This window comes from Gymnodraco acuticeps, unplaced genomic scaffold (genome assembly GCF_902827175.1).
Source record: "Gymnodraco acuticeps unplaced genomic scaffold, fGymAcu1.1, whole genome shotgun sequence".
NCBI lineage: Eukaryota > Metazoa > Chordata > Actinopteri > Perciformes > Bathydraconidae > Gymnodraco > Gymnodraco acuticeps.
In genome coordinates this window covers 235,259-253,237 of record NW_022992319.1, presented here as the reverse complement: position 1 = coordinate 253,237, position 17,979 = coordinate 235,259, and the positions used below count along the sequence as shown (strand labels likewise).

Genomic DNA, 17,979 nt, shown 5'->3' with positions numbered 1-17,979 from the left:
GCACAATTGTTATTTCATAAATTGTTCCACCTTAAACAGGATACGTAAACCACTTTTCTGAATTTGTTAAACAGAAAGTCAGAGGTAAAAAGATTCCTAATTAAATAACCAATCATCATATCTTTTATTTGTGCAGGCTGATCCTGAAGATGGTGTTTCCTACGCCTCCATCAGCTACACCAGGAAGACCAGCAGGGTGAGCTGTCTCATTGATTACACTGGTGATGTTAATAAAGGAAGAAACTATTGATATGATTTAGAATCTTAGAATACCCTCCTTTGTCATCTATTGTTCTCTAAATGGGACCATAATATACATTCTTTATTAAAGAATAATTGAAACTAGCGATAGACACCATCAACTCATCAGGTTTACTGAGGTATAAATCAAGTGGGAAGTAGGGTCATTTTCTCAAAGACTGCTATACAATCTGACTGATTTTTGGAACCAGATGTGTTGCCCCCTGCTGGCCATGAGAGGGAATGCAGGTTTAATGCTGTAAGAGTCGGGAGGGCTGATAATTTATTCCGGCAAATTACTCAGACCTACTAATTGACCTAACAGAAGTTATTCTGTAAGTTTACTGCTTGGCTCAGATCCACCAACGTCAGCAAGATCTCACCTCTATCAACTCCTGAAGAACCAGGTTCAATTAACTGCTGTTTCAATTCAGACGACCCTCTAAATCTGTTTAATATCAGTAATGAGGTGTGGCCCTATACTAAGTGTGAGTGTGGCAGTGTGAAATCGTACCTTTTAAGCAGGAGAGGAGAGCGCAGATGTCTTTTAAGTTGTCCCAGTCCAAAAGGTGGGATCAGTTTATTTGAAGAAAAATGGTCCACACGTATACAGGGTTTTTACCTTCTCTCGTTACAACATTATAATCAGACTAAACATATCATGCTGGGGTCATTTTCTAATCTAAAACCTTAATTCATAGTTTAGACATTAAAGTCTTCCGACAAAATCCAAAGGAATTTCCTCACAGATCGCTGCAAACATCGCTGCTACAACCCGTTGCTCCAGATACACGCTTTACAACATCAGGAGGATACGTCCCCAGCTGACTCAGAAAGCGACTCAGGTTCTGGTCCAGGCTCTCGTCATCTCACGCCTAGACTACTGCAACTCCCTCCTGGCTGGTCTACCTGCATGTGCCATCCGACCTCTGCAGCTCATCCAGAATGCAGCGGCTCGTCTGGTCTTCAACCTTCCTAAATTCTCCCCACACCACTCCGCTCCTTCGCTCCCTTCACTGGCTTCCGGTAACTGCTAGAATCCACTTCAAGACACTGGTACTTGCTTACCATGCTGCGAATGGATCTGGCCCTTCCTACATCCAGGACATGGTTAAACCGTACACCCCAGCGCGTGCACTACGCTCTGCATCAGCCAAACGACTCGTTGCGCCCTCGCTGCGAGGGGGACCCAAATTCCCATCGGCGAAAACACGTGGGTTTGCTGTCCTGGCTCCAAGATGGTGGAATGAGCTACCCATTGACATCAGGACGGCAGATAGCTTGCACATCTTCTGGCGCAAACTGAAAACTCATCTCTTTCGACTCCACTTCGAGCGATAGAACTATTAACAAAGCACTTATATACTAATAAAGGACTGGCTTATCTAAAGCCAGTTGAGTAGCACTTGAAATGTTTGGCTCTATGAAACCTGATGTACTTATATGATTCTGTTTTCTTCAAGGTTGTGTCTTCCTGGTCGAATGTACTTATTGTAAGTCGCTTTGGATAAAAGCGTCAGCTAAATGCAATGTAATGAAATGTAAAAGATCGACGGGGTTAACATCCACACCCTATGGCCTGACACATTCAGAGGCAGCTCATCAGAATGATCAGTTAGAATTCTAGTTTTTTAAACTTTCATCCAACCATTCACTCAGCAATCAATACAGAGATTTAAGCAATATTTACCAAGTTTGAGAGAACCTTACGGAGGCGAAAACCCAGCTCTCCAGGGAGAGAGCTTACCGGGAGAGAGTATACCAGGGGTCTCTCTCTCTCTCTCTCTCTCTCTCTCTCTCTCTCTCTCTCTCTCTCTCTCTCTCTCTCTCGATCGCTCTCTCTCTCTCTCTCTCTCTCTCTCTCTCTCTCTCTCTCTCTCTCTCTCTCTCTCTATGACCAGACATATTCTATGGCTATGGCATAAGACACACCTTCCCATGTTTGTGTAAAAAGGTCATGACCTCTAGTGTGCAGGACTTGCAAAATATTATTCTCGGCTATGACATAACCTCCTTTTTGGAGCCTCAGTGTATTTCTCCTTAAGTCAGGAGCCCCCCTCCCTGTATACTGCTGTGAGGGGAGAGGGAAGAAACTGTCTCTCCTCTCTTATCAGTGACATCCATAAACCATAATAGGCCTTACACACTCAATTTAACAAACCACTTGTGTTTTGTTTATACTGTAAATATAGAAATTGTGGGTTATACAAGAATATAATTGATTGTATTTGATTATAACTAACTTTCGTTTTAGTATTCAACTTGGAGATCTCAACAATGCACTTCAAAAAGCTGAAGCAGAGGGAATGACTCAGTTATTACATGACAGCAGAATCAGGACTTTCAGAACTCTTTTGTTTGCATTTCATGAGATTTACTCTTTTCCTCCAGATTCACCTTCATGATGATGATGAAGATGAAGCAGTGACCTACAGCACTGTGAGAGCATGAAGCAGTGACCTACAGCACTGTGAGAGCTCCCCTCCTCTTCCTCTGCTGCCTCTGCTGATACAGTTTAATGCTGTATTTTAAACTATGGCACAATTGTGACCTGCTCTATCGAAATCAGTCGCATTGACCCGAAGACACATTTTGAGTTGTATACGCTGCTGGAAAGAGGATATTCCTAGCTTTCTAATGATATCAGGATTGTTGTTGTACTCCAAATATTTAGCGAAATATGTCACATTATATAATGACTGTCACCGAGTCATCATTTTGAGAAAAAGGCCTTCAAAGTGTCCTCTTCTCTGGAATCCATCGATCTGATTGATTATTAGCAAATGATCAAAATACTACGGAGGGAAGATATTTTCGTCTGGATTACTGGTCTGGGGGAAGCTCGCGAGTGTGTGTGTGTATACGTGTGTGTGTTTGTGTAATTTTGCGTTTGTGTGTATTGCGTTTGTTTCCCGGGGAAAACCCTCACGAGAAACACCGGCTGTTGTTATGCCTGTGACGTTAAATTACTCCGTTCTCCGCTTGTAATTATGCCGAAGCTTCAAAGTTGTATTTATCATCTGAATTTACCGAAAAAAGTTTAATATTCTGAAAGCCAAGACTTTGTTTAATTGAAATCAGATGAAAACAAACAGTAACGGACCCTGCCGTGTTATTTATGATTACTCTACGCTTACATTCATAATGTCAGCCGGAGGGAGGGGGGGCGGCGCTGCGGAAGAGCAGATTGCCTGTCTTCGTCCCTTTACAAGCTTAAAGAATGTATTTATCGTGTGAGTTTGGAAATAAAAGTTTCATATTTTGAAAGCCAAGACTTTGTTTGTTTAAAATCAAACAAAACACCCAAACCCCGAAAAAATAGTTTTTTACGCAAATCCACGTTTATTTTTTAAATGAGCCGTTGCGACTTCCGACTGATTTCGAAAGAGCGGGTCACAATTGTTATAACCATATTACAAGGGAAAAGCGAGCAGAGTTATAATAAGATTTATATTGACCAGGTTTTTGCTTTTTTTGGCTTAATAGCATCTAAGTGAGAGTACAGCAAAACATGTGAGTCCCTCTGGAGGTGGATTGTGAAAAAGAGGAAGATATGTTGGAGATTGACTGTAATCTTAATACTTACAGTGTGGGCATAATGAAGGTTTTTAATGAAGTGGATTCTGGCTTCTTTATTACTGTTTAAAAAAATATATAATTTAATGTAATTGTTACGGCTGCTGTCTCTGCCTGCTCGGTAACCTGTCTGGGATTGTCTGCAGCTGTGTGTGTGATTATGTAAATGTCGCTGTGTGGTTGCCCCAACGTCATTGGCTGTCATCTCCTGGTCCACTTCCGAGGACACTGATTGGAGCACGCCGGGCCCGACGTTCTCCAATCCCTGTGCAAGCCCAGCGCACACCTGCTGGAGAGGACTACAAAGCCTGGGAACAATTATCACTCAGGAGGCTCTGTGTTGTGAGACAGACGCCTCTAGCCTCCTGTTGTGCTTACTTGTTGTGCTTACGCGTTAATTCATTGAATGTTCTGTGTTTTGTTATACTGCGTAGCAGCGTGTTAAAGCAGTGTTCTGTGTTTAGTGTTGTGTGATTAGTATCCAGGTTAGCTTAGCGGTTAGCGCCTGTGAATTAGCATCAGCTGTGTTTTGTTACAGCCTTTTTCAGTTCATGTACCACGTTTTAGTGAGGTTTTTGTTTCTCTTTTGTATTGATTATTACTGTGTATAATCTGTTAAACTTTCTTTTGGAGTCTCTTTATTTTGGTTGTTGTCAACCAGCATCTGGCCCTTTGTTTGTGCCAAGCTTGCCTTATTATTTTGTTTCACGACTAATAGTTAAAATAAAACCACTTATAACTTTTACCAATTCCACTCTGGTTTGTGTTGCTTCCCTTTGGTTCCCCTAGCCCAGTAGGGAACGTAATACATGGGGGAACGTCCGGGATATTTAAATTAATTCCTGGGGTTATAGGTGGTTTTCTTATTATACATTTTGTAAAACGTGTGGGCGGTACACCCGAGAATGGCATCCTTCACTTTAGAGTCGTTCTTGGTCTGGCCGTCCTATGAGGAGCTGGACCGGTGTAAAAAGGACGATTTGATGGAGATAGCGCGGCACTTCAGTCTTGCGGTGAGTTGGCAAATGTTAAAAAAAGAGTTGAAGGCATTGGTAGGGGATGAGATGGTGAGAAGGGAATTACTAGTACTGGCTATACCTGCTGAGCTCCCAGTGTCCAATGTTTTAACTGAAGACCCGTTAAGTCAGAGGCAGGCGGCGGAGTTTATATTTACCCAAGAAAAGAGTGGTGACAGCGAGGGGGGCGAGTCGTGTGAAGCACTGCTCATGCCGCCTCGCAAATGTCCACCCTCTCTTGTTGGCAGTACAGATTCCCGGGAAGGGAATGAACTCAAAGTCCGTCTCGCCCGACTACAGTTGGAAGCTAAAGACAGGCAACTTCAGTTGGAAGCTAAAGACAGGGAGCAAGACAGGCAGTTTCAGTTAGAGATAAGGAAAATTCGAGGCCGATAAGGAAGTCCGGATACGGCAGATGGAGCTAGATTCCGAACTGCGCGCATCCGGTGTTGTTGGCAATCCTAGAGAAAGCTTTCCAATTCATTCTCATCCACCTGCCTTTAATGTAGGGAAACCTATTGCATTAGTGCCGGTTTTCCGTGAGACTGAAGTGGATGCATATTTTGGTGCGTTTGAACGCATTGCAGCGGCACTACAGTGGCCGGCTGAGGCCTGGGCTCTGTTAGTGCAGTGTAAACTTCACGGGAGAGCTCAGCAGGCGGTTGCTGCTCTTTCGCTAGAGGACAGCCTAAGTTACGACCTGGTAAAGCGTGCCATACTTAGGGTGTACGAGCTAGTTCCCGAAGCGTATCGGCAGAAGTTTAGGAACCACAGGAAGGGTCTTAATCAGACACGTGTCGAGTTCGCCAGGGAGAAGGGAATGATGTTCACTAAGTGGGTTGCTTCATGTAAAGCGGCGGATTATGCTGCTCTGAGGGAACTGATCATGTTGTAGGAGTTCAAGAGATGTTTGCCTGATCGTATTGTGGTATACTTGAATGAACAGAAGGTAAACTCTCTCTCTGCTGCCGCTGTGTTAGCTGATGAATATGTGCTTACGCATAAATCTGTGTTTTCTCCTGTTTATACTGAGAGGTCCCGTCGTGTGTCCGACGCCCCAGTTACTGGGCCGTTGAATGTGCATGACGTAACTACAGAGGAGAGAGTGCTATTATTGTCACCAACCTGGACATGTCATCGCCAACTGTGCAGTTCTGAAGCATAAAGAGCAGCCACAAAACATGTCCCCTCCAAAAGGCATCGGTCTGATTAAAGCAGAGTCATCCCTTACCCCTGCATCTGACCGTGACGATGGGGAGATAGATCCCTGTTTTAAGCCTTTTGTGTTCGAGGGGTTAATATCCTTAACTGGGGAGTGTGCCGATCAGAGACCTGTGCGCATATTACGAGACACCGGAGGCGCACAGTCTGTGATTGTTGCCTCCACACTGCCATTTTCTGAACAGTCAGCCTGTGGTTATGGTTTCACATTATGCGGCATTGAGATGGGTTATATCCCACGGCCCATACACAAGGTACATGTCCAATCAGACCTAGTAACCGGTTTCTACCCAGTCGCTGTATGTCCAGCATTACCGTTGAAAGGGATAGTGTTTTTAATGGGAAATAACATTGCGGGTAGTAAGGTGACCCCTGCTCTCGGAAATGATTCTGATGCTTCCTTGTTTAATCCTGTGATTGTGCCGGTGCTTTTGGATAAAGATGTGCCCGAGGGAAAGCCAGGAATTGTGGCTTCCCCTCCTCATGAGGATGTCGCGAGCACGGCGCAACTCGCCAGCTCAGACAAGCCTCTCGACTTTCCGACTCTCTCAGCAACCCGAGAGTGTCTGCTAATTTATCGGATACTCATCCTAGTTTTGGTGCTAGTTCTACAGCATGTTGAGATCTGTGTAGGACTCAGCCTTTGGCCAATCATGGTCGTGTTCCTCTGTAATGATCCACACGTAGCCTGTCTTAGCGTACACAAGCACAATCAGCGTCTCATGCGATGCGCTCTGATCGTGCGGGATTACAAAATAAGACATCCGTTTTAAGCAGGGCTCAGAGAATGTGTTGGCCAATGTATTGTCCAGGTTGGTTGAGTGATGTTCTTGTGTGTTATTAGGTAGATTTGTTAGTGTGTTTTGTTCACAAACCTATAGGTTTGTGTCTTAAGGTGGGGGGGTAAATTACGGCTGCGGTCTCTGCCTGCTCGGTAACCTGTCTGGGATTGTCTGCAGCTGTGTGTGTGATTATGTAAATGTCGCTGTGTGGTTGCCCCAACGTCATTGGCTGTCATCTCCTGGTCCACTTCCGAGGACACTGATTGGAGCACGCCGGGCCCGACGTTCTCCAATCCCTGTGCAAGCCCAGCGCACACCTGCTGGAGAAGACTACAAAGCCTGGGAACAATTATCACTCAGGAGGCTCTAGTGAGACAGACGCCTCTAGCCTCCTGTTGTGCTTACTTGTTGTGCTTACTCGTTAATTCATTGAATGTTCTGTGTTTTGTTATACTGCGTAGCAGCGTGTTAAAGCAGTGTTCTGTGTTTAGTGTTGTGTGAGTAGTATCCAGGTTAGCTTAGCGGTTAGTGCCTTTTTCAGTTCATGTACCACGTTTTAGTGAGGTTTTTGTTTCTCTTTTGTATTGATTATTACTGTGTATAATCCGTTAAACTCTCTTTTGGAGTCTCTTTATTTTGGTTGTTGTCAACCAGCATCTGGCCCTTTGTTTGTGCCAAGCTTGCCTTATTATTTTGTTTCACGACTAATAGTTAAAATAAAACCACTTATAACTTTTACCAATTCCACTCTGGTTTGTGTTGCTTCCCTTTGGTTCCCCTAGCCCAGGGGTGGCCAACCAGTCAGAGGTTAAGAGCCACATTTTTTCTATTTTACTGCAAAGAGCCACATCAAACACACAGTCACTGATACCGCTTGTTTCAGTTTTTTGTTTTCTGGAGACAAGATTTCAACCACGTCACTGATGCATTTTTGTGGCATTGGGATATTTTTTTTAAATCCTCTGGAGCAGAGAGAGGAGCTGTGGATTATTGTTATTGATTAATGCATCAGTGTTTCTTAGGGTCAAAAACACTAAACTCACAACTTAAAATGAAAGTGTTTAGTTTATTTAATAAAAGAGCACATGTTCAATGTTTAAAGTGACAGTAGTTATAGATTATTTGCAATTTGGTGCTATGTATATATTAAAACAAATAAATAATTATATATATTTTTTAAACACCTTGAATTTCAGGGGGGGGCACGGGGCTCCGTTGGCGGGGCGCAGCGCCCCTCCAAGACAATGGTAGGGGAAACACTGGATAGTGTTTAATCAACGATAGGTTTCCCCCCCCTCAAAGGTGATTGGTTCACTGCATCACAGGTATTATTGTGATTGGCTCTTGGGCCACATCAAAATTAGACGCGCTGTCATCCTCTCATACTGACACCTGACACCACACATACACACGTAGGGAGAGCCGGGACGAAAGTAACACGGGACGAAAGTAACGGAGCGATTTTATCCGAGCCCAAACAACTTTGACCGGCCAAATTACGTCAGAATGATCAGCATTCAATACTTAACAGACCTACTAAATATCAGGTTTAACTGTCAGGAGTAGCTAGCTAGTGTTGTCACGATACCAACATTTTGGTTTCGATACCAAGTCAAGAATTGCGATTCCGATTATTTTTCGATACTTTTCTTAAAAAAAGGGAAACAGTCTTAAATGTAATTATTGTGCTTTATTTCACACCAGAACCATAACACAAACTTTTAAACAATGAGAACAATAAATAAAAGAAATGACAAGAATTCGTATTAAATCAAATTAATACATTTCTTACAGACAGGCCTCGTGGTGTCCGTAGGCTTGCTCTCACTGTCAGAGATATAGCTAAAATACTTCCAAATGTCACTTCTGGCGTCTTTTTTGTCAACAAGCCGAGGCGCAGCGGCAGCTGCACTCCCACTTGCAGCCATGCTTCTCGTTTTCTCACGTGCTCTGGCAGCTAGCGCGTGCACGAGAGAGGGGAGGCACTTGTACGTGCTTGAGAGGGGAGGGACTGCAGGCACGGCTGCAGTGCAGGGAGTGGAAGCAGAGCGCTGAACACACACGGCTCTTATTAAACGGCGCTTTCTCACCGGAGTACTTTCCCCCGTCATTCTTAAAGTACCGATACTAATGAAACGGAGGAACGTTTTTAACGGCAGGGTATCGCGGTACCTTTCAAGTATCGGTACACCGTGCAACACTAGTCAGGAGTCAGTGTCTCTCCCCCAAACTCACACATATACAATTCGATATGAACTGAAGAGCCGCATGAAACTAGGCAAAGAGCCGCATGCGGCTCGAGAGCCGCGGTTTGGCCACCCCTGCCCTAGCCCATAGGGAACGTAATAGTAATATTGCTTTTTCTTCAGTACATTTGATTGTTTTGTATTTTACTAAAGTGATCTATTAGCCTTTCAAGAACGCAGATGTATTTATTTGTAAGGTTTTTCCTAATACGACATTCTCTAAACATCAGGAGTGTTCTTAAAGCACACAGTTTCACTAGTGACTCCACTGATCAACAAAACTGCCTTTTGCAATCACTGCATATTCATTTATATATTATGGTCAGTGGCGGCGGGTCATTAGGGGCAGGTGGGGCACAGCCCCACCTAGTGTCAGAAGAAAGTATTACAAATAATGATTACAAAAAAATACTAAAAAATAAATAAAAAAACATATAAAATATATTTTAAGGTCATGTTTAATAATCTGATTCGTCTGTACATTTCTGTTTTAGTCTGTGTTCTTCTAATTAGTGTCTAGAGTGCCGTTTTGAGCTGTTTAGAGCCATGTGGGACAAAACCCGATCCTGCCCCTCCCTCTCACAGTCTAAGTGAACGGTGATTGTAAAAACTACACTGCGCATGCTCAGAGTATTTTTCTATTTAATGTGTGTGGCAAAAAAATAATGACCGTAGGGGCATAGTGCTCCCATCCCCACCATACGTCATCTCACATAATTCAGAATTGATTGGCTGTAAGTACTCACGTGTGCAGTGCTGCGAAACGTCACGTGTAGTTTGAAGAGGAGACGAGAGAGCAGCATATAGCTAACATCACCAGCGATTAAAAGAAGTAAAAAACTGAAAGAAAATGAATGAAGTTGACCATTTACTGGAGCACACATTTGAGACACTTAGTCTCGGAGAGAAACTGGAGGTAAAGCGCCTCGGTGCCCACCATCCACCGGATTTCCAAATGGTCCAGACTGCGGGCAAAGTTAAACGTGGGTTTAACGCTGAGTGGTTTGCTAAAAAGAAATGGCTAACGGCGAGCATCCAGAAGAATTCCCTCTTTTGCTTTCCTTGCCTGCTTTTTGGTGAAGATCAAGGTACTTGGTCGAGGACAGGTTACAAGGACTTAAAGCATCTTTCGGAGAGGACAATGAAGCATGAGAGCAGCAACAGTCATTTGGAAAATGCCGTAAAATTGGGATTACTTGGAAGGGTGAATGTTGCAGCTCAGATTGACAGCGCCTACAGACGCGGCATTGATTCTCATAATAGGAAGGTGGAATAAAACAGGTACGTGCTTGGTCGGATCATCACCTGTATTAAACTGTGTGGGAAATGTGAGACAGCACTGCGGGGCCACAACGAGTCGGCGGACTCTCTGAATCCAGGGATATTCAGGTCAATTTTCGAGAGAATGTGTGAGGGCGATTCCAGGCTTCAACGGCACTACGAAGCTCAGCTTGTTTTCAAAGGGACATCAAGCACCATACAGAATGAACTCTTGGACTGCATGTATGATGTGTACAGGGAGGAAATAGCCAAGCAAGTGGACAACATATCATTTGTTGCCGTTCAGGCCGACGAGACAACCGATGTCTCCTGTAAATCGCAAATGGTGATTGTGCTGCGATACATTATGCCTGACCTCACAGTTACAGAGCGTTTTTTGGAGTTTGTGGAAGTAAAGGACAAAACTGGTGTAGGTCTCTCTAACAGCATCAAGGCTGTTCTGGAACCCCTGAAGCTGAAAGAAAAGCTAATCGCTCAGACCTATGACGGGGCGGCCGTCATGAGCGGTAACGTGCGCGGGGTACAGACGGTGATGAAGGAGACGTACCCAAACGCTCAGTTTGTTCACTGCTACGCCCACCAACTGAACCTGACCCTGCAGCAGTTCAGCAAGGATGAGCATCCTGAAGGTGTTTTTTGCAGATCTAACTGCTTTTTCCACTTTTTTCTCCGGTGCTCCAAAACGTGTTGCAGCTCTTGCAGAGGCAACACAGAGACGCATCCCACGGCCACCGGCTGTGAGATGGAACTTTAAAAGCAGAACTGTGAACGCGGTTTGGGAGACCCGAGATGCACTACTTCAGTGTATGAAGCATATACGCGCACAACCAGGATGGGATGCGGTCACCATAAGTGAGGCATACGGCCTGTCAAAGAAACTGCGGGACCGAGCATTTATGCAGCTCCTGGAGTTTTTTTCGTTGCTTATACCAGAAGTGGATGTTCTATACAACACTCTGCAAAAACGAAGCATCGATGCACCTGGGATCAACAGCGCGCTCGGCCGTTTCAAGGAAAATGTTCAGAAAATGAGGCAGAAAACTGATGCATTGGCCGCCACTGCTCATGATGGAACAGACGAGCCAGGCCGACGAGTCAGCAGCACAGCGCCGGTGATGAAGGAGGCTTGTGACACAGTCATCTCACAGGTGGAACAGAGGTTCTCACAGTGACCATTTGATCGCTGCAAAGCTTGTTGACAGCTCATTCTTCCCACAGCATGTCCTGTCATTTCCTACACCTGAGCTTGACTGCGCCGTGAAACTGTGGCCTGCGTTGGGAAACAAGGAGAAGTTGAAGTCTGAGCTGACCACGCTCTACCGCCACAGTGAGCTTCACACTGGAAACACTGCCCTGTCTCTGTTGAAATCCATTCACGAGAACAACTTGGAGGAAACGTTTGCTGAGACTGTTATTTTGGTCAAAATAATAGTGACAACTCCGATGACGACATCCGAGTCAGAGAGGAACTTTTCCACCCTCAAAAGGATAAAGACTTTCACTCGCAACACCATGGGACAGCCGCGACTTAACGCATTGGCCATGCTTTCAATTGAAAGCCAGTTGATCCAGAAACTACAGGACTTCATCCCCAAAGTGATAGACACATTCTGTCAGAGGAAGGACCGCCGTGCCGCTTTTCTTTTCAAGTGAGCCTTCAGCTTTGGTAAGTTCATTTATGTCATATATTTTGTTGATCTTCTGTGTTTTGCCTCTGCTGGATCGATTGATATTGTGACCTCGATGATGAGTGTCTGTGTTTTCCTTATATTTACAGTCTATGGTGTTTTAATGCTAAAGCATTACGGTTGTTGTTATTGTTAAGAATTACTTTGTGATGGTGACCTTTACTCCATGTATGAAGGTGCATTACTATGACATCCCCACGCTGTGTACGTAAATGTATGCGCTCACAGTGTTGCTCCTGTGGTCTTCAGTATGTAATTTGACACTCCCCCTCTCTCTCTCCTCCCCCCCTCTCTCTGTCCCCCCCTCTCTCTCTCTCCTCCCTCTCTCTGTCCCCCCCCTCTCTCTCTCTCTCTCTCTCTCCCCCGACCTCTTTCTGCCCCCCCAGTTTTGTACACCTAGAAACGCCACTGATTATGGTATATTGATATCCACCCCCTGCTCTTTATTTTTTATAAATATTCATTACTTTATGTGCATCACTCTGCACAGTTTGGCTTGTTGCTCTAATCTTATCTGGTCAGCATCAGAGGGTAACCCCTCCAGAGCTCTGCTGCTGTCGATAACCACATTTTCACATAAACACTTTCAGTTCTCAGAAGAGAAATAAAGAAGCAGCCGGTGAGAGACTCTGACAGTCGAGAGCCAGAGACCGAGAGAGAAGCACGATGTCTGAATTCAGAAAGATCATAATGTCTTCATTCCTGATGCTGCTGCTCCACTTTACAGGTGAGGATGCAGAAAACACACTTTAAATAAAACAGCTCTAATATCACTAATGGTACTTTTACTACGTACTGTTCCTTTAACTGAGAATGATGAGTTGTGTTTGTAACGTGGTGCCTTTAGTGACCTCTCGGAAACTGACAGTTACATTTGCAATATTTTGTATCTACAATTATCATCACACTCTATGAATACTAAAGGTATATATTTTTCTGATTTTTACCCCAACAGCTGCAGAAGAGAAACGTTACTTCCGCATTGTCAGAGTTGGAGATGAAGTCACTTTGACTTTTGAAAATGTGATACATGATAAGGATAAGTGTGAGAATACTACCTGGTACTTCTTTTATTCAAGAATCTCAGAAGCAGTGACGCTGTTTGAATACGGACAGATTCACAAAGATTTAGCCAAAGCTAAATCAGACAGACTGAGAGTTGAAAAAAACTGTTCTCTGGTTATAAAGAATGTCACAGAGGATGCTGGGCGTTACATCTGCAGACAGTTCAGATCGGGACAACAAGTTTCAGGCTCTGAGGTTTATCTGTCTGTTGTTACCAGTGAGTATTTACATCATAATATTTCCAAACATTCTTGTTAAAACAATACACTGAAACATTACAATAATTATGATTACAGTGATGAAGTTAATCTTAATCTTGTTGTCTTTCTCTCACAATTTCTCCATCTTCAGTGACTGAACATCAGGACAATGATGAGGTGACGTTACGTTGCTCTGTGAAGACATATGGAGACTGTAGACAGTCAGTGAAGTGGCTGCTTCAGGGTCAAGATGTGGTTAAAGATCACAGAGAGATAAACACATCACAGTCCCGCTGTTCTGCCTCTGTGACATTTCTGACCTCTCATTTTAGTAACACACCAAGGTTTGAGTTGTTTACTTGTGAAGTAACTTATAAGAACACGAGAGAAGTACACCTGTTTCCCTTCAGCCCTCAGTCCTCAGGTTGAGATGTTTAAGTTATTTAAAAAATCACTTTTTGTTATTTTCTGGAAGTTTCTAAATAAATGTTTATTAAGCTATTTTCATCTATTTAGGTGAGGATCCAAAACCAGGAACTTCTAATCTATCACCACCAACACCAACACCAACAACAACAACAACAACAACAACAACCACAGCAACAACAACTGAAACCAACAAAAACTCAGGTACGGTTTAATCAAATCAAGTTGTATTTATATAGCACATTTAAAAGCGATTTTTGTAACTTTTCGATAACTTATGCTGTGCGGCTAGCCTGCTCCGGAGCAGGCTAGCCGCACAGCATAAGTTACCATGGAGATCTAGCACGCTAAAAAGAGAACCAGCTTCGTAGTTTTCCCTGAAGTTAGCCGGCTAAGCGAAAATCCTGCTTCGTAGTACAGGCCTCATGTGTCATGCTCCGCTCTGACTAGAAGGCCAGAGAGAAGAAGTGTGTCTTTAGTGTAGATTTAAAAAACCCTAGTGTCTCGGCCGACCTCATATGGAGCGGCAGACTATTCAAAATAAATTGTTTATTAAGCTGTTTTCATCTATTTAGGTGAGGACCCAAAACCAGCAACTACTAATCTACCACCACCAACAACAACAACAACCACAGCAACAACAACTGAAACCAACAAAAACTCAGATACGGTTTAATCAAATCAAGTTGTATTTATATAGCACATTTAAAAGCGATTTTTGTAATCAATCAATCAATCAATCAATCAATGTTTATTTATATAGCCCAATATCACAAATGTTACATTTGTCTCAGTGGACTTTACAGTTTTTACAAAATATCAGTATGACAATACGACACCCTCTGTCCTTAGACCCTCACATCGTACAAGGAAAAACTTCCGAAGAAAACCCACAGTTTAAAGGGAAAAATGGGAGAAACCTCAGGGAGAGCAACAGAGGAGGGATCCCTCTCCCAGGACGGACAGACGTGCAATAGATGCCGTGTGTAAATTGAAAAGATAATACATTTGCAACATAGGTAGTCCAAATGTTTGGAAATGCATGTGTGTATAATAGGAAGATGAATCCACGAGGATATCCATCCAGGACCTATGATCCAGGACCACAGCCACGACTCAAGATCCAGGGCTCGCGATCCAGGACAGAGGAGCGCAGGATCATCCATGACTCCGGATCCCGGCGTATATAGACACCAAAAAGAAAGAAATTTGGGGAAGCTGGGTTAATCGGAACATGAGAGTACACAGGTATAGACAGAGAGAAGGAAGAAGTAAGATGTCCCCCGACAAACTAAGCCTATATCAGCAAACTAGGGGCTGAATCTAATCAGCCCTAACTATAAGCTTTATCAAAAAGGAAGGTCTTAAGCGCACTCTTAAAAACGGATAGGGTGTCTGCCGCCCGAACACAAACTGGAAGCTGATTCCACAAATGTGGAGCTTGATAAGAAAAGGCTCTGGCTCCCATTGTACTTTTAGAGACTCTAGGAACAACCAACAACCCTGCATTCTTGGAACGCAATGCCCTAGTAGGACAGTAGGGTATAATGAGTTCTTTAAGGTAAGATGGCGCCTGCCCATTAAGGGCTTTGTAGGCGAGAAGAATAATTTTAAATTCTATCCTGTGTTCTATAGGGAGCCAGTGTAAGGCAGCCAGAACAGGTGTAACTTTTCGATAACTTATGCTGAGCGGCTAGCCTGCTCCGGAGCAGGTTAGCCGCACAGCATAAGTTACCATGGAGATCTAGCCCGCTAAAAAGAGAACCAGCTTCGTAGTTTTCCCTGAAGTTAGCCGGCTAAGCGAAAATCCTGCTTCGTAGTACAGGCCTCATGTGTCATGCTCCGCTCTGACTAGAAGGCCAGAGAGAAGAAGTGTGTCTTTAGTGTAGATTTAAAAAACCCTAGTGTCTCGGCCGACCTCATATGGAGGGGCAGACTATTCAAAATAAATTGTTTATTAAGCTGTTTTCATCTATTTAGGTGAGGACCCAAAACCAGCAACTACTAATCTACCACCACCAACAACAACAACAACAACAACAACAACAACAACAACTGAAACCAACGAAAACTCAGGTAAGGTTTAAGTGATTTACTTGTGAAGTTTGGCAGAACCACCGCTGTTTCTCTTTAGTCTCAGGTGAGAATATGATGAGCTGTTTAAAATCATTCATTCTGATGCGTCACATCGTTATGTCGTGATGTGATTTACTCACTGTATGTTTGTTTTGTATACATTTACAGCATTTTGTTATTTCATTCATTAAGGTGATGATGCAGGGAAGGTGTCTACAATGTCAACCACACCTATTAAACCAACTTTGACAAAAGTGAAAACTGCATCTGAAAAAACAGGACAAGGCAGTAAACATCCAGGTAATGACAAAACAAAAACATTTAAAGTTAGAAAATACATGTTGTTGATTCAGAGTTTAAAGAGGAAGAGATAAAAGCCTCTGAGTATATGTAACTCTTCTAACTCCTCTCTTCCAGGTTGGTGGTGGTGGATCATCGTTGTGATCGTGGCTGTTGCAGCACTCGCAATAATCACTGTGGCTGTCATCAGACGGAAGAGGACTCAAGGTGAGGACATTCACACATTATACTTTATGAACAACAAGCTTTTGATAAACTTGGGTTTAACCAAAGTCTCATTCAATTTTTATTATTTGTAGGGACTGAAACGGAGACGGATGAGAACTTGGTGAGTTTAAACATTGATAAATAAAATGCTTTAAAACTGCATAATAAACATGTAAGGTTTTTCTTATCCACTGTTGATGTTAGACTTAACCTAAAAGTTCATTTGAATAGAACCAACAGTTCTGACTTACTTTGTACAGAAAGTAGGAATTTGTGCAACAGCAAAACTGATTGAGCAAAAAATACGAAATCATTACGAACAACATTCTTCGAAATGACCATAGAGTTGAAAGTTGAAAATAATTGCACATTTAATTAAAAAAATGTGTTTAGTTTTGCCATTGATTACATTGCATTGATGTTGAATATGATACAACCTACACAGCAACTAAAATGCAATGGAATTACACAGGTTTGAGAGCAGGTCAAAATAGCCTTTTATGTAGAATAGCAGTTTTATTGACATCTTCAGTGCGACAATAATATTAATAATTGTGGTGAAGTGAATTTTTGTTTTTAGGATGACTTTTAACATCTGTCCAGGGATTACAGACGAAAAATAGCCTGTTGGCTAACTCTGGCGCATTTACAGAAATGTCAATCAATGTGCACTGTCCCTGTCAAATAAATATATAAATAAATAAAAATAAAGTCTAGACATTTATGTTAAGTTAATTCATTTAGTTCAATCCTTTGTCTTTTGCCTTGTCATGTGAATTCCTGTTTTATTTTGTAGTAACATTTCCCTCTCGTTTCAGAGCCCTTCCTGCCCTTGTGCGGAAATGAATTTCAGCGCGCCATGTTGAAGGACATCTCATTTCTCTAAATGCACTTCGAGGACCGAGGATCGAGCATCGAGGAGGCTCTCTGGAGGAGCTATAACCGAGGATACACTGATGGGTACTCTGCGGATGTATTTCCGGCAACAGTGATGTTTAAAAGAGTCGTGACTAATGCGGGATAATATCCACATGTCTACCTACTTTATTAGATTTATGATTATAAAATTATAAAAGTGTGGATATTATCCGGCTGAACAAAACGTGCATTTATCGAACATCTTTCACAGACCTTATTTCGAGCTATTTCCAAAATCCTATGGAGAAATCCCATTGCTTTTTTGTCGAGAGGGAACCCATGCACAGCTTATTTCCGGGTTTTATGACGCATCATTCTATCGAGACCCTGGTTGCGTTCCAATAGTCCATTTAGCTTAGGAACCTTCCTAACGGAGTGAAATGACCCTGAAGTACGTCAGTGGCAGCCATGATAAGTGCCGTTCCAATTCTCTAAATGAAAGGAAAGGAGGTTTCACACTTCCTTTACAACCTCCTTTAGCTTAGGAACCACTGGACCTCCCTTGACGAAAGGAGAGGAGAAAATGCTGCCCCACAATGCATTGCAACCGCAGCATTTGCATACTCAACATTCGGCCGTTCACAGAAACAACCGATTATGACGGAGAAATTATATCATGAAAGTTACGGTGCTTATTAAGCATTTTAAAACGTATGTGGTAAGTTGCCAAAGTGCTTTGTTTTTAACGTTCATCGGTATTATAATCAAAGAGAGAAATATGAACGTTAGTTTTTACT

The 17,979-nt window shown here is 43.0% G+C and overlaps 1 protein-coding gene across 2 annotated transcripts; it reads left to right on the top strand.

Moving 5' to 3' along the window:
• The first annotated feature begins 12,651 nt into the window (after window positions 1-12,651).
• Window positions 12,652-17,643, top strand: LOC117541255 (mucin-5AC-like). Of its 2 annotated transcripts, XM_034208430.1 has the most exons (10): window positions 12,652-12,777; window positions 13,006-13,332; window positions 13,467-13,739; window positions 13,832-13,945; window positions 14,317-14,362; window positions 15,774-15,817; window positions 16,010-16,117; window positions 16,235-16,324; window positions 16,417-16,445; window positions 17,143-17,643. In XM_034208430.1, the coding sequence occupies exons 1-10, from the start codon at window positions 12,717-12,719 to the stop codon at window positions 17,188-17,190; spliced, it is 1,140 nt and encodes a 379-aa protein (XP_034064321.1). In that variant the 5' UTR covers window positions 12,652-12,716; the 3' UTR covers window positions 17,191-17,643. The 2 variants fall into 2 exon arrangements, with proteins under 2 accessions (XP_034064321.1, XP_034064320.1); XM_034208429.1 differs by lacking the exon at window positions 14,317-14,362 and having other exon boundaries at window positions 15,722-15,817; window positions 17,143-17,642.
• The last annotated feature ends 336 nt before the right edge of the window (window positions 17,644-17,979 follow it).

What these genes read in the sequence shown, in the direction of transcription:
- LOC117541255 (XM_034208429.1), top strand. Translation starts at nt 12,717, where the DNA reads ATGTCTGAATTCAGAAAGATCATAATGTCTTCATTCCTGATGCTGCTG. An exon ending in CAGACGGAAGAGGACTCAAG is followed by an intron (nt 16,325 to 16,416) that starts GTGAGGACATTC and finishes TATTATTTGTAG; the next exon opens with GGACTGAAACGGAGACGGAT. An exon ending in CGGAGACGGATGAGAACTTG is followed by an intron (nt 16,446 to 17,142) that starts GTGAGTTTAAAC and finishes CTCTCGTTTCAG; the next exon opens with AGCCCTTCCTGCCCTTGTGC.